Source organism: Topomyia yanbarensis, chromosome 1, assembly GCF_030247195.1.
Source record: "Topomyia yanbarensis strain Yona2022 chromosome 1, ASM3024719v1, whole genome shotgun sequence".
Taxonomy (NCBI): domain Eukaryota; kingdom Metazoa; phylum Arthropoda; class Insecta; order Diptera; family Culicidae; genus Topomyia; species Topomyia yanbarensis.
The window spans coordinates 140,949,945-140,974,083 of record NC_080670.1 but is presented as its reverse complement, the minus strand read 5'-3'; the positions used below and the strand labels follow the sequence as shown (position 1 = coordinate 140,974,083).

Below are 24,139 nucleotides of genomic sequence, written 5' to 3'. Positions count from 1 at the left end.
GACAATTTCAATGCCTGGTGTCGAAGGGAGGTTAATTCGGTTGAAAGAATAGCACTTTTTGATCCCCAAAAGTACTCCTCCATAGGGGTTTTCTCGATCCAGACGAATTATATTAAAGTCGTGGAAGTTGAGATTTATATCGGAAGTTAACCAAGTTTCACATAATGCGAAAGCATCACATTTTAAACTATTTAGTAAAAATTTAAAGGAATCGATTTTCGGGAGGATACTTCTGCTGTTCCACTGTAGAACAGTGATCGAATCGGTGACCTCGTTCGATGACTTAGCCATCGAAGGATACGATCGCTGCAAGGAGGGGCCATTTAGTAGTCAACTGCTTCAAAAATGTTTGCACTATAGGGAGAAAACGTATCAGAAGGCTTTTAAGAGGATCAGTAACATTGAAAGCTGTGAAAATTAAGTCCACTATGTCAGAAAATTTCATTAGTCCGCTACTGGACTGAGTATCTGTTTGAAAAAAGGGGACACTTGGGGTTTTGGATGTCCCTGGAAGTGGTGGGTACTCCTTGTTAGAATTAATATTTCCAAGTCCTGGAGCAAATTTCTTCGGCTTTTGTGCATCACTTCCGTTGGATTTATTGGTTGTAGATGGCGCACTCTGAGTGGACGACACCTTGGCACCCTTACGAGGCAATGTAGGGGAGGCTGGATTTCTCCTCTTCCTGGATTCCCCTGGGTTAACCAAAGATGTTCCCTCTCGTGGGTCGTCAGATTCTTGCTCAACGTTAGCCAAACCAGCATAGGGATTTTCAGACAGGACAGATGGCGAAGCATTCTTTAGCATTTCTGCATAAGAACGCCTTGAGCGTTCCTTAAGGGAGCGCTTAATTTTATCCCCGCGCTGCTTGTACGCAGGACATGATTTAAGAGCATGTGAAGGGCCCCCGCAGCAAATACACTTTTCAGTTTCTTTGTCGCAAGAGTCATCCTCATGCTCTCCTTCGCATTTGCCGCATCGTTTCTTATTTCCACAATATGTGGCTGTGTGGCCCAACTGCTTGCAATTGCTGCAGCTCATGACCCGCGGTACAAACAGGCGAACTGGTAGGCGAACCCTGTCAAGGAGGATGTAGTTGGGAAGAGAGGACCCGGCGAATGTCACCCGAAGCGAGCCTGATAGAGAGTAGGTAGTCTTACCTCCCTCGGTGTTTGCGGTATACAATTGTTTGCATTCTAAGATCTTAATCTGTTCAAGAGAGGGGTCCTTAAAGCAGCCAACCCCGTGCTCCAACAGTTCTTCGCATGTCAGGCCCGGTTCGGACACTACCCCATCGATTTCACAGGCCACACAAGGTACGTATGCTTTAAATTCCCGCGTAAAGCGCTCACAGCAAGCAATCGCGTTTGCCTGGCCGAGATCATTCACTAGAACACGTATCTTGTTTGCCCGAACACGTGTTATCTGAGTTACGGCCGGGTAATTAGCAGTCAGATCTCGAGAAAGTTTTAATATGTTAACCGGTTTCTCTCCGGTCCGAAAATATACCATCCATGGCCCAGAGGAACCTTCTGGGTACTGCTTTATACGGGGAGCAATGCGAGTGTTAGGGGGATCAGGGACTTCCATGATTACATCAGATGGTATTTCGCCCTCGGCCATTTAAGCACGAGGGCAGAGCGTTATATAAACGGGAATGTGTCTTATTATTTGATTACAAGGTAGAGTAAAAGTAGGGAAAAGGAAAGAAAGCAAACGAGGAAAAAAAATAAAGCAAAACTTATCTGCAAACAACGTCGATTGTTCCGCACCAGCGAAAACAATGTACTGGATTTACTGCCGGCACCAGCAGAATGGCAGCTAACGAACGAACAAAGGATGACCTTCAATCACTGAAATTTACACAACGAACACCACTGTGAAATATAACGATCCGTTCCGTTCAAAGGTTGGGAGACGTATGTCCAATCTATCTAGGTCCTTGTTAATTAATAAAAAAAATAATAAAATTGAAAAATAACTCCCATATCCACTAGACAAAACGTTCCATGGCGACATGACCGGAAACTCTAGTGATATGGGGTAACTCTCTCCCTGTCAGAATGTGATCCGTACACCGAAAACTAAAGATCAGCATGGCGGCCCGCTAATATATGAATGACCGCAGGGTTTCAAAATCGAATTTATACACGCGAAGTCACATACACGCGAGCACACGCGACAAACACGTCAACATACGAACGCTTAAGGCATCTACGCACACCTATGCCCGCGATTGCGTAAACTTGATAACACTCCGGCAATTGTGTGAACGTTTTAGTACTTACGAAGTTACAAACGCGATCTCAAACGCGCGCGATCATAAATCGGTCACGTCCGGAAATCTTTAGCCTTCATTCTAGTAATTTAGGTCCATTCATTCAGTTGGACCAATAAAAAAAAATTAAGCTCATATCCACTAGACCACGCGTTCTACGGCGACATGATTGGGAACTCTAATGATATGGAAGAACCCACTTTCTTCTGGAATCTGTACCGCACACAAAAAATTAAGTATCAGATTTACGATCCGCGCGCGATCATTCTACAACATACGCGAAAGGCACACGGTTATGAAATAGAATTTTTACACGCGAAGTTACATACACGTTAGCACACGCGATCGAGCACGTTAACGTACAAATGTTCGAGCCCTTCGCGATGATACACGCGATTACGAGTCCCTGCGCCCGCACATACCTGAACCGTACAATGAATATCGCATTCAGAATCACGGCCCGTCACAATTGGCCTAATGCAGTGTTTTAGTGGGCTTAGCGATTCTTTTTGTTATTCAGTGTAAACAGACCATTTAGGATTATTTCTAAGAAAAACGAACCCGTTTTTTTTCAAAAAATCCACGATACTGAACAATCACCATAGTTTCATATTGAACATAGCATACCATGCATAGAATCCCTTATATAATTGTCAAATGAAAATGGAATAATTCCATACTAAATTTGCAAAAGGTCAAATAAGATTTGTAAACAAACTTTTATTTTGATGGTTTCTCTTAATTTACTATAATTTCAAAGCAGAAAACAATTGAAATTACTTCTACGAAGGGTAAAAATTTACATAAACGCATATTTTACATGAAATTTCACTCTGCAGCAGACTAGTGAGCGAATCAAGTTTGTTTACAAAAAACAATTTCGCCCTTTTGACGAATTAATATTGAATTGTACCACTGTGTGGATCGAAACAGATTTTTTGAACGATATCGTTAGAGATGGAAATGCCCAATTGCGACTATTTATTTTGCACTCAAAAGTTTCGCAATGCATAATTATAACGACACATTTCAAATCGAATTAGTCTCTAAATTTTGTTGCAATGATACTCCTATTGATCGTACATCTAGTGATGCTCGGCATGTTCCTTGCGCTTGGCTTCTGCCCATTTTGCAACATTTCCGGGCGAGTTTGCTAAAACATGATACTGTAAGGATAATTGTTCCATAATTTCAACTCAATTTACTTACCTAATTTGCTTATTTTGTAAAATAGTGGGATTGATAGACCTAAGGCAATAAAGTAGTAACGATACACCCATTGGTTCTTGAAATAGTGTTGAAACGGGAACTGTGCCAATTGGGCGGATAAGGTATACGGAAATTTCATCGGACGTGGTGCAGGGTCAGACATTTTGGAATTTATATTAAGTTGAATCTTTGAAGCAGAAAAATGATACCTGCAAGAAAATTTCGATAATTCGAGCTGCCATAGATTATGTAATTTAGTACTGATGGCAAACCTACCCGTTCGTAAGAAATAGCAGACGATAAATCGATGTGTGCTTCACACATATGTCACTATAAGCAAGCTAATCTAGCTAAACATTTGAAGAGGGCCTAACTCACACGCCACCGAAAAACTACCTAAACTTGAGTACTTTTGACTCAATCTTGTGATATCCCATTAAAGTTCAGCTGAAAATGAACTGGAATTCTGGCTGGTTCCAGTTTGCATTCCGGCTCCAGTGACACAACCGATTCTAACTAGAATCGGTTGTGTCACTGGAGCCGGAATACGAACTGGGACCAGCCAGAATTCCAGTTCGTTTCCGGCTGAGCTTAACTGGGATCGTGCATGAACAGGGTGGCCAGATAGAATTCCTTATGTGGGTTTTGTTTGAGGCGCAACTGCTGTCAAAATGTATCCCGAATAGAAATGTACAGTAACATAACCATGATTTTCACTGTGACAGTACAGTAATTTTACAATAAGTTACAGTAAGTTTTAGTGTTATGCTACAATACAAAAACAATAAACTTTAACGTTTTTACAGTAAATTTCAATGTAAAATAGACATTTACAGTAAAAAAGGGGGGTGGTTATGTATCTTAACATTAAAAAAATCAATTTTTCTCCATACATTTTTTTTCTCGAAAACAGTAAAATTTAATGTGAATGCACTGTATCAGTTTTTTGCTGAACAGCGAAATTTAATGTTACATGAAATTTTATTGTAAATCTACTGTGAGAACTTTGCATCCAACAATGTATAAACAGTAATAACTATAATATTTATTGAATTATGATTGTTTGTAGGGTAAATGCTATTGTAAAATTCTATCCGGGATGTACTGACAGCGGTTGGGGTTAGAACCTGACTCAGTTTCAGGTTCAAGCGAAATCGCCATTAAAATCGGCAGGGTCACTAAAAGTTTATCGGTAGTTATCGATAGGCCGGGTTTTTGTCCCAAAAACGTAGTGTTTGCATAGAATTGTAAAATACTGAAAACACAGATCTTAGACCAAATCCAACCCAAAAATGAATGTTGAGTAGGATGTGTCCTAAATCAATGAAAATCGGTAGTTTTCGGTAGGGATAACAAAATATCGGTAGTTTTCCCTTGGTCGTCTGTGAATCGGTAGGGAAGACCAAAATCGCTATGACTACCGATAAATCGGTAGGTCTGGCCACCCTGTGCAGGAAGGTTAGTTTCCATTTAACTACGGCAAAAAATCATAACTCAACCTTGAGTTCAATTTACTTAAATTTAAGTTGAATTTACCTAATTTTGAGTATACCCCAAACAACTCAAAAGTACCTTACTGCACGGAAGGCCTCGACTGAGTCGAATCTCTCATTTTGTTTTTGACAACACTAACAGAGATGCCAGGTACTTTTTTCGAATGTCTGAAATAATAATTTTAAAAGTCTGGGAAGAACAAAAAATGTCAGGAAAGCTAGTGTAACCAAAGACAAATAATAAAGACGTAAATCGTACGAAGAAAGTTTTAAAAAATTGTGGCTCATTTCACAGTTTAGAATGAGTGACCCCGGTCCCTTCAGATTTGACCGTTCTCACCACTTGATGGCGCGTCAGTTTCATGTTTCTGTTGATTGTGAAATAAAAAATTATCAACGCAGGCCTAGAAACTAAACGAAAATTGTTGTTTACAGTTACTCTGTTTGTTATGCTCCAGCTACGGTGTAATGTTTTAACGTTTCATTCCCTCTTGTTGACATTAAAAATGTCTTACTCCACTATCTGGGGCTAGGTGTCATTCTAAAATCTAAACTATCTCCCATGTAACGAAACTATGTAAGGTTTGCACGCTTATAACTCCGATATTTTTAGATGGATTTTAATCATTCATACACCAACCGATTCAGAAACGCCTAACTTAAATATTGATAATAATTTAATATCTCCCCAATAAAAGTAGACTTTTGGAAATTGGTAAAATCAAAAAGTTCACGAAAAACGGGAAAATTACCATTCGTGAGGCAGATCTCTCAGACACAGCCGTCAAAAGAGGGCAGCTTAGTGACTCAATGAAAGACGAAAAGTCATAAATAGAAGCGACGCATGTCCGTTTAAATCACTTGTTGCTCTTATCCCATACGAGCAACATCGTCTCCGAGTGATGCAATAAGCGTTATCGATTTTCGGCAACGTTGGCATTTGCACACACTCGCACCTAAGTGACTAAACCATATACGTTTAGTTTATAAATGAAGGTGACGCTTACACGTTTGAATCAGTTTTTGTTCTTATGTCGAACGGGTAAGATCATGGCTGCAGCGTCTGGGCACTACAATAAGCGGTAGACGCTATGCATTTTCGGCAGCGGTGGCCGTGTGCGGATTTTTCGGGTACCAGCACGGTGTCACAGAATGATTTGCAAAGTGGGTGGGTGGGGTGGTTTGGATTTAATTCAATACGGTGTGTGCTGCTTAAGAGTGTTGCGTTTGAATAAAATATATTTATTTTTATGCATGCGTATGCGTTGTAACTTGTTAATCCATGTTTACGGCGCTTTGTAGCTGCGTAGGGTAAAGAGCCTATTGGTTTTCATATATTTCATATTTCGGTTATATGTTTTTTATCAGTAAGGCATCTGACAACGTGCTTCTGTAGTTATTGCACTGTTCAGCAGCGTAGTATTTTATATAGGAGAGTACACTCAGGTTTTATTACGCGAATTTTGAAATTTACGCGGTTTTCATTTACACGGCCTGTATCCCCTGCGTAAAAAAACATGAGTGTAATTGCATCGGAGACAATCACATTCCCAGCAGAACTTTTTGTTTTCTAATTTCAAACACTTTTGTTTCGTACTGCACATAACGGAAAATTTTAAAACAGAACTTACCGTCCCAGCAGCAGTTTAGGCGGGTGTTCTTTTTCGATTTAAATTCAAGCCATGTCTTAATCGTTACTGGACTTAACATTGTTTTCCCAGTTTAACCAGTCAGAGTATCAGTCCTGCTCTATGTATTTAAAACACAGTTCTAATCGCGTTTTAAAGTATAGAACAAATAGAACGGTTGGGTACACCAATTTAAATTTTAAAATAAATCTGTTTTAAATTATGAAACAAACCGCTGTACAGAAGATATAATTATGTCAGTCCTATTACCACATAAAACACCTATATAACATAAAATGCTGCAGAATTGGTTTAATAATACAATGTTTACACTACAGAGTTATAACACGTTTTAATAATTAGCAACAAGAAAAATGTCACCAAGATAGCATAAAAACCCGTTTTAACTGGTAGTGCGAACGTTGTATAGCAATGTAATTTATCAAATAATTTCATTTTTTTTTCACCACTAATCGATCAAGATATACTTAACCTTAAGATTGTTTACTTAAGTTCATTAGTACATTATTGAAAATTTAAATGGAAAATTAAATTTCATATTTCATAAAGAATCTGTATATTTCCGTTGGTGGGCGTGGGCTTCCTCGTCACAGTTCTAAATATGAAACTTTTCTTTTAAATATATTTTCTGGACAGACCAGCCCATTTTTACTAGATGGATCAGCCAAATAATGCCAATCACCTAGTGAGATACTTGATTAATTAATAGATTACCATTAAAAGACCTTCAATAAATTATGTTTTATTGAAGGTCTTTTAATTTTTTTTTTACAATTTTAGCAAATTGTAACATAAAAAAACAGGCACAGGCAAGAACTTGAGTCGATATGTGTGATAGATAAAATTCATTTGCACGCTCTTGAAAAAAGCTTCATTTTTAATGTCACCGTGGTCGTGTCCTGTACACAACCCTTTAATTTTTTTTGTGTATATTGTACGATCTCGAAACTCAAGAAAGTGATTTTGATGCTGCATATTTTTTGTAGTAACCTACCACATTGATCTCAGTAACGTTTCTCTTTGGCCAGACAATCTTAACATTCGTCATCCGGGAAGATAGTAATCTTTGGTGAATTTATTCAAGATTCGGCCTTTGGCTGGCATGTTTGGATATTAAAAAGGGAAGATTGGTGTTCCAACGGTAAATCGAAATCCAGTTATTTCGTTTCCACGGCTTCAGAAGATTCACTTCTTTTTCTTTGTGTCTAAAAACTGCTTATTGTAGAGCAGGATGCTGCAAAACATTTGCTCGTGCATCATCGGCTGAAATAATATATATTAAAATATATTAATGAACTTCTTCTGGCTTCGGTTTCCGGTATTGTCCGGGAACAAAAATCGCCAATTTGGAAAAATTGCTATTCTAAACCGTTTGTTTATTTTTAGCTCGCTAGTTTTTCCTTAGATACCATTAGGTTGTTTTTTCCTTAGATACCTTTCGTTGACAGAAAAATGAGTACCCGTATTTGTTGTATCAGCTAAACGTCAAGGTTGGGTTTGACATTTCGAGGGACCGTGAGTTACTTATTGGCGAATCCAAAATGAACCAAAAAATAAACGTTAGAGGCAAGGCCCTGGTGTAACCAAAACCCTTTATACCGTGCAGGACCCATCTACCGATCAATTAACAGCGATTTCTACTTCCAACGCTCTTTAGAAAACAATGTTAAAAGGCATTCCAATTCGATCTTCGTTTTCAACTAGAATATTTAATCAACTATCAAGAAAAAATAAGCAAATTTGTAAATGAATTGGCAGACAGTGCAAACTAGCCGAAAAACCCAACAATTCTAGAGTGCCATTCACCGATCACTACAAGTAATAGATATCCATTTGCCGAAAATTCTAGGTTTATATTTTTTATTACCGACAAATTAGGTCCAAACATGTGTTGCAGATTTTGTTCATTCGGTTTGTGTATAGTTCACTTATAAATATTGTTCTTACACAGTTTTATTAACAGTTGGCTTTGAGTTAAGAGAAAAAAGTGGTAAAATGGCAACGGATTTAATACAGCATCCAAATATAATTATTTGGAAAATACGAAAAGATGAATAATGAAAGTGTATATTATATTGATGTTCTACGTACTATTTCCATATTTTACTTTATTAATAATTTCTAAATTCCGTGCAATATTCGAGTCAAAACAATTTCGCCGTCAAATTGATCGGTGAATGGAGGCCTATCGGTGGATGGGCTCTGCACGGTATTCAAAAATCTGTAAATATCTGCAACCAAACTAAAAAATCTGTAAATATCTGCAACCAAACTAAAAAATATGCAAATTTCAGCGTCGTCGAAAAAATCTGCAGCTTAAATTAAAATTCTGCGATTTTGCAGACTTGTCTGCAAATCTGGCATCTCTGAACACTAATAAGTGTGGAAGCGACGCACAACTCAAAAGTACCTAAATTTAAGTTAAAAGTACTTATTCTGTGGGTTGTTTTATTTTTGCGTGAAGGGTTGCCACCAGGGTGGCCAGATAGAATCTAAGGGTGCTTACAGAGTGGCGGCGAGAAGCTGAGCTGGCTCTGATGCTGACATTAGAATGCGAGATGCAAGAAACCTGATTGCTGCAAACCAAAGGGATGGTGTCAGAGTGAAAGCTGAGCGGATCGGCGCCGACTGCCTGCTTTTACTCTGACAGATTCCATTTGATATGCTGCAAGCAGGTTTCTCGCATCTCGCATTTTAATGTCAGTGCCAGCCCCTGCTCAGCTTCTCGCGGCCACTCTGTAAGCACCCTAAGACAAGACGTGACATTCCCCAGTAAAATTCAGCCGGAAATGAACTGGAATTCTGGCTGTATCCAGTTCTTATTCCGGCTCCAGTGACACAACCGATTCTAGCTACACGCTTATCCTCAGCTACACTGAGAAACAAAAATATGCATAGTTAGCATACTTCCTATTCCCGTCTCTTTTTTTTCTGCTGTGATTTTTATGCATTTTCATGCATATACTTCTAGCACAGATAACAGACGTTTAAGCTCGATTTGAATCGTGTGTAAATACCCGCTACTGAAATTCCGAATAAATTAGACGTCTGAAACACGTTTGGCAAACGTTTGCAGATGGCGCAGTGATCGATACAATGCAGTTAGAGTGAAGCTGTCAAACACGTGTAGCAAACAGTTGAGCAGATGGCAATAGTGAAACACGGATTTCCAACGTTTATCAATTTGAAAGTTTACACAGGTTTTTGAAGAAATTTTGTTCTAGCCTAAACGTCTGTTATCTGTGCTTGTAGTAAGCATTCAATGAGTGGATAGACCGAATATGTCCAATGCAATGCATGTACTCATTGCAACTAAAACGCTTTTACTCAAAAATGAGTAAAATTTGCTTGATAGTTTAATATGATGTCTGATCTAGGGGCAGATCACTTGTGATGCATTTTTAAAAATCAGCGAAATTAAATGCATTTCTTTCCATCAAAATAGAAACTTGCAATGCATTTTGCATTGCGTGCAATATATTTTGCGTTGCGTGTAAGACGTCAAAACCCTACAAAAAACAGCCCTAAATTCAACAAAACATCGAACAAAGTGGATCAGCGTAGGACGATTGTTAAGTAATCTTTTCTGCGAGGGGGTGCAAAGTTGATGCAAAAATGGAAATTAAAGGCATTTTTTCTAAGTTGATGAAAATTTGTTATACATTCCTAGAGTGATCTGCCCCTAGTGTCTGATCGAAGTAAGAAAAACTCTAGAGAGAGAACTGTGGAGACTCCATTTTGGATCGATTGAATTCGCGTTTAGCTGTCAAAAAACGAATCCAATCGAACATTGCCTATCCTTATAACATTGGACGTGCTGCCATGAAAGGCCGGGGCATACGTTGCAAAAAATACTGTTTTTCTCTCAGCAGTTCTCTTTCTAGAGTTTTTCTAATCGGAGTAGGTCATCTCCATCTGACATCGGTACTACATCATTCCGACTACTCTCACTTACTGTTACTTGTTTTTGACAAGGTAAGGTTTTTGTCGGAAACGCGTCAAATCTACTCATTTGTGAAAAAACGTACCTTGTCAAAAATGAGTAAAAGTAGGTGAGGCTATTCGGAATGATGTAGTACCGATGTCGGATGGAGATGATCTACTTCGATCAGACATCATATTGAACTTTCAAACAAATTTTACTCATTTTTGGGTAAAAGCGTTTTAGTTGCAATGAGTAGCTGAGGATAAGCGTGTACCCAGTTAAGCTCAGCCGGAAATGAACCGGACGTCTGGCTGGCTCCAGTTCGCATTCCGGCTCCAGTGACACAACCGATTCTAGTTAGAATCGGTTGTGTCACTGGAGCCGGAGTACGAGCTGGAACCAGCCAGAATTCCAGTTCATTTCCGGCTGAACTTTACTGGGTAGAATCGGTTGTGTCACAGGAGCCGGAATGCGAACTGGAACCAACCAGAATTGCGGTTCATTTCCGGCTGAGCTTAACTGGGTCGGCTTCTTATTTTTCCTTTGACATTCTTCTTTTCGCACATTTTCACCCTACCGAAATTTTCCGAATAGTGTTGCTATTTTTATTAATGAAAATGGAGTCTTGTTAATTTATTTTATGCCGGAAATATTCTGTATCTTGAATCCACTATATTGATAAAGGACACCGTTTTTCCATGTAATGGGTGTTTAGTAAGGTTTGATGAAGCCATTATCTGAAAAATTTTAGATTATGGTGTGGTTTCTGTCTAATTTTTGATAAAGTTAATCAACCACGTATACGGTAAATGCATGATAAATAATTGTTTCACTTTGCCACCACCATTTCTGTTCAACTTAGTCATTTTTACTTTTTTAACGGTAGTCATTTTATTTGTCAAAAGTAATGAGAATCTTTCCTATAAATATAGCAACACTACCAATCAGGAGCTGGAGCATTCTGACGTAAAGTTGGTACAAAAACGGCCCTCCTTATTGTCACGTCTTGTCTTAGGATAGAATTCCTCAATGTCGGCAAACTCAGAGTGTATGTAAGGAGAGTGAAGACAACTGTCATGATTATCCGTCAGTGATATTCGAAACGAACAAACGACCTGTCAAAATACATGAAAACTCGCTTGGAATGACACGGACAAATAAATGTTCCAATTTTGATAGTGTCGTCACTCTCCTTATATGCACTCAGGGTAAACTCACTAGAACCACACACGCAAACGAAAAACTACCTTGAGTACTTTTGACTCAATCTCGGGGTATCGTACAGGAAGGTAAAATTAGGTAAACCGTGGTCCAATATACAAAATATAACATTTAAAAATTCGTTGTAATACGCAAAAAATGATTTTTTTGTTTTTTAAAATAAATCTTATGTAAACATAGACAACCATACATAGAAAAACGTGCGGTTGTTTACATCTTGTTTAGTCAACACCCAAAATGAAAAAAACTATACATTGGTTGGTGTTTATGTCAAATAAAAATAACCCTGTCATGTGGGAAAACCAGGAAAACATGTATGATTTTTTTCAGGCAACTGGCATCCCTATCTCTACATACAGAGTTTGGCAGTAGGCAACATGGGCCCATATTATTGGCTCGAATCAAAACTCGTCGAAATGTCAATTGACGATAGGTTCATCCGGAGTGTTCATTTGTGTTTACATTTTGCTAGCGTTGCCAATTTTATTTTGTGTCCACCACCCAATGTGGCTACGCCACATCGCTTTTGTGCGTGTTGTCCGACTTCGCTACCACTCAGTCGGACTTAAACTAGGGATAGCCCCTATGTTTGAGTAAGCCGGGCAAACGAGTGGATCGGTGGCCACCTCGCCCGGCGGAGCCTCAGCGGCTTTGCACCGCTTTGGTTCCTAGGCCTCGGTTATGCGGCTAAGCCGCATCGAAATGATGCCCCGAAACATTCTAACTAGAATCGGTTGTCATCTGGGCCGGAATACGACTTAGAACTAGCCAGCATTCCGGCTGAGCTTAACTGGGAAGTTTAGTAAAACTTAATTTAGAAATAAAAAAATTCTGGCAACGCTCCAGCACCTCGTTGAATCCTAACGATTTCACCACCTGGGCGCCAGGTTGACGATATGAAATGAACTTTGTTTACTTTCGACAAGTTTTGATTCGAGCCAACTACATCCAGCTTCGATGGGGGTCAGTTTAACAACAGTTAGAATTAATTTCGTTCATTTTGTTACAAACAAAGTTCTTATGTTGGCTACGAAAATATGGCGTCACGCCACCCTCTTGATTTTTTTCTGATAGGGTATCATTTGTCGTGAAATTCGATATGTCAAATGCTTCTGATAGTATCAAATCAAGACTGTCAACATATTTCTTTATTTTAAATTTAAATTTTATTTTCTCGTTTCCTGAGTTGGAAAAAACATTGTTGTAATCACGAATATCGATGTATGTAATAAAAACCTGTTTTAATCCACCTAGCGGTGCAATTGTGCCTTTTTTATTTCTCTAAACTATGGCACGGAGGCTTTTTATGTTCAACATAATTGTGGAAATGTCCATTACATTCTTAGTACACTTTGCACTTATACACAATGGCATGCCAGCCACGAACTTGATGAGCTACGTGTCGACGGTGAAACACTTGAAACAAAAAAATATCATACTCCATTAGCCTAATCAGCATTAGATCAATGTTATCTGCTTGCTAACTCATTTTGTCATGCGGGGATGGGTATGTGAGGAGGGCGAAAGTCCCATGAACGAACGACTCCCCAGCTTAAATTGGTATGCTTTGTAATATAGTGGTGGTTTAAAGATGATGGGGTTGAAAGGGAGGGGTATGAGGTGGTGGTCTGAGGGGTGATTTAAGGAGATTTTTAAAGGAGGGGAGTGAACAGTAGAGGGGGGGGGGGTGTAACCCCTCTCCGTAAACCATCAACTACGCCCCTGTTAAAATCCAGAAACCTTATGCGAGTCGAAAAAAAAAATTTAGGGGGATTAGGTTGACGTTTTTCAGAGTGATTGCATAACCTTTCTATATGAGAAAGGCAAAAATGTGCAAAATCCAAAAAAGTGAACCTTCGTCAAATTTTTTTCGTGTTTGCATCAAATCTCGACGTTTTATGCACCTTGAATACATTTAGCATCAAAAATAAAAATTCTATTTTTAATTTTTCCTAGTTTTCATGAGAAATTTCTGTGTGGCCGCACTCTGAAACCCGTAATTCCGGAACCAGAATTCCGATCGATCCAAAATTCAATAGCAGCCGATGGGAAGGTTGCACCTTTCATTTAAGACTAAGTTTGGGCAAATCGGTCCAGCCATCTCTGAGAAAAATGAGTGACATTATTTGACACATCCGCACATACATACACACACACATACACACACATACATACACACATACACACACATACAGACTTTTTCCGATCTCGACGAACTGAGTCGAATGGGATATGACACTCGGCCCTCCGGGCCGGGATTAGGTTGACATTTTTCAGAGTGATTGCATAACCTTTCTATATGAGAAAGGCAAAAAGATATTTTTTTTCATTTATTGACCCAATTTACTTAAATTTAAGTTGAATTTACCTTATTTTGAGTATACCCCAAACAACTCAAAAGTAAATTACTGCAGGGAAGACCTCTACTGAGTCGAATCTCTCGTTTTGTTTTTGGCAACACTAATAAGTGCGAAAGCGACGCACAACTCAAAAGTAAGTTAAAAGAACTTATTCTTTGGGTTGTTTTATTTTTGCGTGCAGCCAACAGACGTCCATCTACAGCATTCAACTTGTGCAAAATCTCTAACATTTTTGAAGGCGAATATCTAAACCAGGTGCGCTACTGTCTTCTGTTTTTCCTGAACCCGTTCGGACTTTTGAGTGGATTCAGCATGAATTCCAGCTCAAATGCATCAACCGATTGAGTCGGTATTGGTTGTTTCCCACTGAGACGTCCAAAAAATTGTTTCAAAATCGTTCAACACGGGTCCAACGCTGGACGTTCGTTGAACGGTTATTTGGACGTTGTCCAAATTGGTCCAACGAACGTCCTTCATTGGACGATTTTGAAACCAACCGTTCTTAGAGGGTTTCTTTGAGCTAGATCTGAATCCATTAATGATTTCGAACCGGTTCCGTAATGGATTTGCCAGAAGTTGGAATACGTTGGTGTGGCGGCGCTAATGTTTGATCGCATATTAATTCAAATGTTTACACACGTTTTATTAACATATTTGTTCGATTATGGATATCTGTTCTCTGTGCTAAAATTTATTGGTAGTTGTCGGCAGGCCGTGTCTTTGTTCCAAAAACGTAGTGTTGACATAGAATTGTAAAATACTGAAAAGCAGAAACTACAAACACTGAGAACTGACATACAAGTAAAGTTTTCAACTTGTGTAAGAAATTAAACAGTCGCTTTGAATTGACAACAAGTAGCAACTTGCCACTAGTCGGCGCTTCGATCGGCCAGCAATCGCTATACGGGACTTGTATACAAACTGGGATACAATAGTGACTCACGCATGCGAACCTGTATGCAATGGTGATTTTCAACGTATTTCCCTTTAAATGTTTACACAGGTTTTTCGGGAAAGTTTGTTCTAGCTTATATGTCTGTTCTCTGTGCTACAAATTACCGTTAGAAGAAGTTGAGAAAATATTTTTTAATTATTGGACAATTCACCCTACCCGTATAAATAAATACCATTCTAGAAAACTTCGGAACCATTTCCTAACTATTCATATAATACTCACCATATTGGGAATACCACAGATAACAGACGTTTAGGCTCGATTTGAATCGTGTGTAAATACCCGCTACTGAAATTCCGAATAAATCAGACGTCTGAAACACGTTTGGCAAACGTTTGCAGATGGCGCAGTGATCGATACAATGCAGTTAGAGTGCAGCTGTCAAACATGTGAAGCAAACAGTTGCGCAGATGGCAATAGTGAAACACGGATTTCCAACGTTTATCAATTTGAAAGTTTACACAGGTTTTTGAAGAAATTTTGTTCTAGCCTAAACGTCTGTTATCTGTGGGAATACTATTGATACATTCCATCGCTATAATTCAACTATTATACTACCATACTCATTTACCATTTCCAATACCTTCCATGTATATTATATTGGAGATTTGTAAACTACATTGTATTTTTGCGCTCCGGGTGGTCTTTGTTATTCGTATATCTGTTTACGCTACTCCAAAAATCTGTAGTTTAACATGGTCAAAAATCTTCGTCTTGCAGTAGTACGGCGATAGCTCAATCAGATAAAGCGTCTGTCCACTTAGTGTCAACGAAACTTTCTTCAGAAGATGACGTGTAACAAAATAAAACTTCATCAATCGATAGAATTGAAATGTGAATGGGTTAGAGATCTTTTTTCTCCACCAAATATTTTATGCATAGCTAAATCTAAAATATGCATGTCATCATTATCTGTACGGTGCATGAATGATATGTTGTCAAAATGTATATGGAAAATGCCACATTTTGATATAGTGACTGTTCTTAACAACCCGTTGTTTGTATGATCGAGTATGGAAAAACGACACTGGTTATGTTCGATATTGTACCAGGTAGTGGTTAATCTATTGTTGAACGAACCATATTGACGGTGTTGAGACGTTTGATGCAATGGTTGGCATATGGTACACATTTATGCGGGTACTGCCTGAGATTTCAGACTAAATTCAACCCAAAAATGATTGTTGGTGTAGGCTATGACCAAAATCAATGAAAATCGGTAGTTTTCAGTAGGAATAAGAAAATATCCCTCTAAGAACGGTTGGTTTCAAAATCGTCCAATGAAGGACGTTTGTTGGACCAATTTGGACAACGTCCAAATAACCGTTCAACGAACGTCCATCGTTGGACCCGTGTTGAACGATTTTGAAACAATTTTTTGGACTTCTCAGTGGGATCTGTAGTTTTCTGTAGTTCTGTGAATCGGTAGGGAAGTCCAGGACTACCGATAAATCGGTGGGTTTGGCCACCCTGGTTGGCATAATATTTCAAAGAAAATATGGCAGCTCAGCTAAAAATGTCGCAAAGTCTGTGACTTGACTGCAACCTCGAAATTTTACCTATACTTCAGTCTTCATGGATCGTACTCAAATCGATTTTTGTTAAACCTTGAAATATACGACCCAAATTTTCAAAATTTGTACCAATTTCTATCGATTTTCTGAATGATATGGTTCTAATCATCCCGCATCATGCAAAACGTCGTGTGGAATGCTTGAATATTGTGCATAGCATTGAACATGATTCTTTGTTTGGGGCTTTATCTAGGGACAGATCACTTGTGATGCGATTTTTAAAAAATCAGCTAAATTAAATTCATTTCTTTACATCAAAACAGAAATTCATAATGTAAATTGCGTTGCATGCATTGTGTTTTGCGTTGCGTGCAAGACGTCAAAACCAGGGCCTAAAATTCTCACATCCTTTTAATGAACGATGAAACCCACTGGATTCACTTTCGTCTTTTTGCTGCCTCCTTCGTTACTAAATACATACAAAGCAAAACAAAAAAGACATAACCGGCTTCTTCTTTCAATTCGATGAAATCGAGTAGCAGAAGTTTTCCTGTGACAATACGAAAATTCAATCTCGTTTTAATTTTAAATCAGCAATTTGGATCCTCATTTTAATTTTCATTAAATGAAATTATAGCAATGTGCATCATAAAACTGCAACTAGAACGCGGCAACAACGGGAAATATGCACACCAATTGTGCTTCAGTCGTCCAATATCATCTCTAGCTTCTTATTCCACGAAATCGAACAAGGACAAGTAAACCCAAGTAACCATAAGCATTAAGCCATTACACTATATTGGCTATACATTTGCACTAATGTTGCATTGAAACTCTATTACAGCATAAACAATGCAAACAAGCTCCATAAGAATCAATAATGCTTAACTGCACAGCCGACATATAGCATTATCACTTGCTCTATATGCGTATATAAAGCGGATATAACGCGTACATGCTTCAAGGATCTTTAAAGCATGTAAGCTTTACAAGTTCATTTAGTGCCAAGGCACAAATCCCCGACTACATACGGGGAACGTGCCATTTAAGCCACTACCTTCTGATAGTGCCATTATAGAGCAAATAAAAAGCCGATATAATGCTTTTGTAATGCTGTTGGTTTATTTGTTATGCAACTCTTCTTGAAGATTATATTCGGCACATTTCATTTTAATCAAACATATGCAATATAGTCCAGGGAGCAAACGCAGCGCACTTACCGTGAAGGACAAGGCAAGGTACCTCAGTTTGAGTTTTACAAAAGGTAATTTTCGTAAAACATTCGTATCATGTGAAAACGAAAACCTATTAAGGATATTCATTACAATGTATTAGAAGAGATTCAATTACGGTTTTAAACAGAATATTTTATTTAAAATTTTTGCTCATCGTACCGAAAGGAAACAAGAAATGGTTTAAAACCATGGCGGACAATGACAGCCAACCGAAGCTTTTTAATAGCATTAGTAGTGCCAATATTGGGCTTTCAAATTTGACATTTGCACGCTGGTGCTATATAATAGCATTAGTACTGTGGAAACGAGCTGTCAATCTCTGCACAGTAATAGCACTATATTTCGCCTTTTCTGGCATAGTATCAGCATTATATTAGTATTTAGGGCTTCATGGCTCTTTAAGACAGCTTTATATGTGGATCTTAAGCATATATTAGGCTACTTGAGAATATCGTTAACAGTGTATTTTCTTTCGCCCAACACTACGTTCAATATCGAAGGAACTAATGTCGCTCTCAATCTCAAAGCGAAAACGAGTGTGCGTAGGAAACAATGAAATTGATCTTACTCGTATGCTTTGTCCTAGGCCGTTCTCATTTTCGTTTTCGCAAAGTTACGATGCTTTAGAAAGTAGCGTCGCTGTCTCGTTATTATTGCCTGATTTTGGTAAATGAATAAAACATTTTTCGACTCTGGTCAAAACCCTACAAGAACTATCCCTAAATTCACTAAAACTTCGAGCAAAGTGGATTAGCGTAGGACGTCTGTTAAACAAATTTTTCTGCGAGGGAGTTCAAAATTGATGCAAAAATGGAAACTAAACGCATTTTTTTCTAATTTAATGCAAATTTGTTATACATTCCTAGGCAGATTTTTCCCTAGTGCTTTATAGCTATAACGCCTATGTAAGTCGCTGTTAAACTCTATATGTTGGTATGGGGGGGGCTACTCCAAACTTGCACTGATTTAGGTTTAACCTGGGACGGGACCTGAGGATGGATGTTTTCTTTTTACTGTTCATTTTATCGTTCGTTTCATATAGCCTATCTTTTTGCCTTAGATACTCTAAATGGGCTGGCTGCTTTTGATACCCAACAAACAATGTAAGCTAAACAAACCTTTGATACGAAAGAATAAGCAGAACAAGACATGTACAAGCAATAATTCAGCTAAATTGTTTGTTGGGACAGTTCCTTCTGGCTGTATTTGATGTTAAATTGTTTCGAATCCGCACGTTTCGTCCCAGGGTTTACATATATCTTCTAACTTTCGGTGTAACATCAGACCTGAAAAGTATTTACTTGTGTGGGGTGTCCAAGTAGAAACAATATGCGCAATCAAACTAAACAAAATAGTATCATTTTTTTAAAAAAGGATTGTAATAATTTGACTAAAACTTCTTTAACCAGTTTGCTCAATGTTTATGTTTAGAAGATTTCCGGCGTCGGTGGTAAAACATGATGATGAGTTATGTTCTACCATAGACCATGCGATAGACTTGGGTGCAACGCCCAACTCCTACTTAGCAGAAGGCAAAGGATTCTTAACCCTTAAATGCGCAATGTAGTTTTAAAACAACATTGCGAAAATCATCTCAAAGTTATCACAGTAACGAATTGAAGCTAAGAAGTAATTTTCACAGAATTTGAAAAAAATTGATTTGCGCCTTTAAGGGTTAACATTTCCTTTTGATCATGTCCATATGAGCCTGCTCTGTCCTAGTTTTCCGTTCTAAATTTATAACTGATTCGCTCTAGAATACCTATCCGTCTTTCAATTTCATTGCTTTCGTTTCTCTTAGTCTCAAATTTGTCGAAAATAACCAACAAAATCGATACAGTAGAACCTTGCGGCAATTAAAACATAATAACATTGTTTAGAACCAGAGAAAATACGATTGTCGCTGGCTGGATTTTCCAGTTTTCAACTGCAACCAGAATAGTTTTGAAGTAAGGTTGGTTGTTTTAGATACCGATAATGTTCACCTAGAATTTGGATTTATCAGCGGATAACCTCGACTATAAGCACCTACACTCTTTAACCTAGTGATTTTCGCACATTATCATGTTTTCTATCCGGATCTCAATCTCCGAATTTCATTTTAGTATAAACTGAAACTGGAAGAACTAATTTGTTTACCATTTATACAGTAATAATGAGATTTAATAAGAAATTTATCTTCAATATATTTTTCAGTGGTAGAAAATATATTTTGTTCATTAAAATCATGCTTTATTAGAAGAAATAACATTTAATTACAATATTGGTTGAGTTTATGAACTGTTTATGAGTTTATGAACTGAAATTTTCTTTTCGATGCGTTTAGAGAGATGAAAATGATAACATCATCATTTCACTCTCGTGTTCTCTGTGCTCGTGCCATCTGACGGTTGACATCTAGCGTTAGATCGCTACCCAGTAAAGTTAGTATTCCTAATCCAGTGACACAACCAGGGAGACAAGACGAGACAACTGGCTTCTTATTCAGAGATTCCAGGTACTTTTTCCAAATATCTGCAATAATAATTTTAAAAGTCTGGGAAGAACAAAAAATATCAGGAAAGCTAGTGTAACCAAAAGCCTTTATATTCAAAAATCTGTAAATATGTGCAACCAAACTAAAAAATCTTCAAATATCTGCAACCAAACTAAAAAATCTGCAAATATCTGCGTCATCGAAAAAATCTGCAGCTTAAATTAAAAGTCTACGAATTTGCAGACTTGTCTGTAAATCTGGCATCTCTGTTCTTATTTTTAGTTTTCTTGCTTTTTTGTGCTTTGGTGAATAATTGATGATAGTTGACTGCCCAGTTAAACTCCCCTCTAAGAACGGTTGGTTTCAAAATCGTCCAATGAAGGACGTTCGTTGGACCTATTTGGACAACTTCCAAATAACTGTTCAACAAACCTCCAGCGTTGGACCCGCGTTGAACGATTTTGAAACAATTTTTTGGGCGTTTCAGTGGGTCATTCTTGAACCGGTTCGGAATTCTGAATCGAATGGTTTCCAACCTTTCCAACTCAAATGCAATATCCGATTCCTACTCTATCGGTTTCAGAATTGGTTGTTGTATTTGAGCTGGAATCCATACTGGTGCCATTCAGGATTCCGAATGGTTTGACCGGGTGTATACCCTATCAAAAAATGCAGACGAACATGGTCAGGCGATTTAAACAGTTTGACGTTTAACTCAACTCGCCTGTGCTAATTGCCCCTAGGAACAAATGCAATTTACGAATGCAATTTAAAGGCAATTTCAATACTTAGACAAATTTTCTGGCGGCTGAAATGGACTTGGTTGTTTTTTGCGTTTTTCAAACATGGCGGTTCATGTTTGCGACTTAAGCTTAAAATTGTTTTTTGAACAATTCCATATCAACTTTTGAATAGGGCTAATAAGATTTGTAAACAAACTTTTGTTTTGCTAATTTCTCTTGACTGGTTATAATTTCAACACAGAAAACATTTGAAATTGATTCTACAAAGGGTAAATATGTTGATTCATGTGCATTTTGTATGAAATTCAACTTGGCAGCGGAATAATGAGCGAAATAAGTTTGTTTACAAAAATCTCATTAGCCCTTTTGAAGAATTAATATTGAATTGGTGTGTTCTCACTTGCATTTTGTTTGTCTAGTGCACTTCATTTAGCCAGCGAATGTAGAAAATTGTGGAATCGTGTGTAAGTATAGTAGATCAAGATCTCTGACATAAAGTCTTAATGAACGTCAGATTGTGATAAGTTTTAGTGTGCAATACCAACTTCACCTTTGATTCTTCTTATAAGTTGGTGGTGATTACCTAGTATACTGGTAAGTATATGTGAGTAGATAATGAATCCGAAAATAAGTATTATTTTTAATTTTCATATTAGGCAATTAAGGGCGATTAAATGGCGCGTTCCGTGGGCGATTTGGGGGAGATTTAAGGGCGGGTTGGGCGGCAAAAAATGACGGCGGCAAATCGCCCAAATGTTGCATTTGAAATAGCCCCCTAATTGCCAGCAATTTGCTGGCAAGTTGAAGGGCAATTAGCGCATCCGAGTTGGCAAATAGCCCTCCGTTAGCCAGCAACTTGCCCTTTTTGACTGGGTAGCGATGTTGGCAGTGCAGCCAATTTCTTTTTCAAATTTAGATATGCTACATTTTATTAACAAACATTTTAACATTTAACATTTTATTAACAAACATTTCGCTACATCACATACTACATGTTTCTAGCAAATCTGGCCAGCACAATATCATCTCATACCGCTAGAACAAAATTTATAAATCTATTCGACTCATCCTTTCGCCAGCTATGTGAACGACTCGTCACAGAACAGTCTGCAGACTACATATTCTCAAATATTTCTTTGATGATTTTCCGCCGAATCCAGGACCTTTTTCTTAATATGTTTCCATAAAAACGCAGAATCCCTGGATAATGACTCGACATCTCTATATTTTGTTTTCTTTTTATTCAAAGGTCAGTCAGAAATTTTATATGTCTTCTAATTTTTTCACAAAATGTTCTCAAATATTGCTTTGATGATTTTCCGCCGAATCCAGGACCTTCTCCTTAATAGATTTCCATAAAAACGCAGAATCCCTGGATAATGACTCGACATCTATATATTTTGTGTTCTTTTTATTCAAAGGTCAGTGATATTCTAAGGGGCCGTCCATATACCACGTGGACAGTTTAGGGGAGGGTGGGGATACGGCAAAGTCCATGCCTGGCCATGGTGAGGGTGGTAGGGGTACGAGAATTGTCCACGTGGACTCATGCTGATTTTGTCCAGTTCTAAAATTTAAAACAAATTTGCACCATCATTAACTGCTATCACACAACTTTACTCTCAGAAACATTTGATCCGATCATCTGTAAGTTAACTCCCATTATTTTTTGGGTTTGATAATTTTGTTAAAAAAGGAGATATTTTTACAAAATTCAAAAAAAAATCGGTGAACAAAGTTTAAACGAAATATATGTTTTTCGGATAACATTCAATATCATAATAGTGCATTGAAAAAATCAATTTCCTGGAATTTAAAACACTTTTATGAAATTACCGGTCAAAAAATTGCACGATGTCCACGTGGACATCGTGGTAGACGGGGTAGGTGTACAAAGATTGTCCACGGAGGGGGAGGAGGGGGTCAAAAACCGAGGTATTTCTGTCCACGTGGTATATGACCGGCCCCTAATCATACACGAGAATAGTATATTCAAATATTGCAAATACGTTAACAGGCTAACGTCACAAATGGACATACAAATGCATCTTCAAAAAGAATTCGAAAAGATTTTTGTATAAATGGTAAACAAATTGGGTCATTAAGCTATATACAGTTTTCCATTCCATTTGATAAATTTTGGGTCCAATATACATAATACAACATAATTTAAAAAAAAAATCGTTATAATACCGAAAAACCGTTTTTTTTGTTTTTAAAATAAATTTTATATAAACTTGGCAACCATACACAGGAAAACTGCGGTTGTTTACATCTGGCCTATCAAGACAACACCCAAAATGCAAAAAAACTATATGCATTGGATGGTGTTTGTGTCAAATAAAAATAACCCTGCGGGAAAACCGGGAAAACATGTGTTCATTTTTTCTGACAGGGCATCATCTGTCGTGAAATTCGAAATGTCAAATGCTTCTGATAGTGTCAAATCCAGACTGTCAACATATTTCTTTATTTTAAATTTAAATTTTATTTTCACGTTTCCTGAGTTGGAAAAATACATTGTTGCAATCACGAAAATCAGCTTTATCGATGTATGTAATGAAAGAGTTTTTTTTTATTTAATGACCCAATTATAATATATCGAGTCTTTAATCAAATATTCAGCGTTATTTAATATATTAAATATTCACGATACAGAATTGACGAATTCAAATGTATCTGGCAAATTGCACTGATTATGATGCCAACACTGCGAAACGAGCACTGTGGTCAAGATGGAGAGAAAGGTGGGAACATTTGACACTTTTGAGTGTATTAGTTTTATATTTGCAAAATTAAGCATGACTGCCGGGGCCCTTGAAGTAAACATAAGCATCCGAACGAGCATCCTGATTCTTTGGCGCCCGATGAAAAGTGAGCAAAGGCCGGGCTTCACATCCGATCTACCGATTAGAACACTTAGGGACACTTTACCATGAAAAAACCGATTAAATGAACTATGGTCGAACCGAAACAAAACTCATGGCAACCGAAAGACCCACTACGTCATTTGTTTGTGCTTTTCTTCTTCATATCCTCTTGTTTTTTCGGCATCATCAAAGAAAAATGACAACCGCACTCAC

At 37.9% G+C, this 24,139-nt stretch overlaps 1 protein-coding gene across 1 annotated transcript; it reads right to left on the bottom strand.

Moving 5' to 3' along the window:
- Window positions 1-2,976: 2,976 nt before the first annotated feature.
- On the bottom strand, window positions 2,977-3,896 carry LOC131696272 (uncharacterized). The gene is made up of 3 exons (XM_058984826.1): window positions 3,762-3,896; window positions 3,486-3,694; window positions 2,977-3,429 (listed from the first exon to the last, which is right to left on the bottom strand). Exons 2-3 carry the CDS (start codon window positions 3,646-3,648, stop codon window positions 3,362-3,364), a joined length of 231 nt encoding a protein of 76 aa, XP_058840809.1. The 5' UTR covers window positions 3,649-3,694; window positions 3,762-3,896; the 3' UTR covers window positions 2,977-3,361.
- Window positions 3,897-24,139: the final 20,243 nt, after the last annotated feature.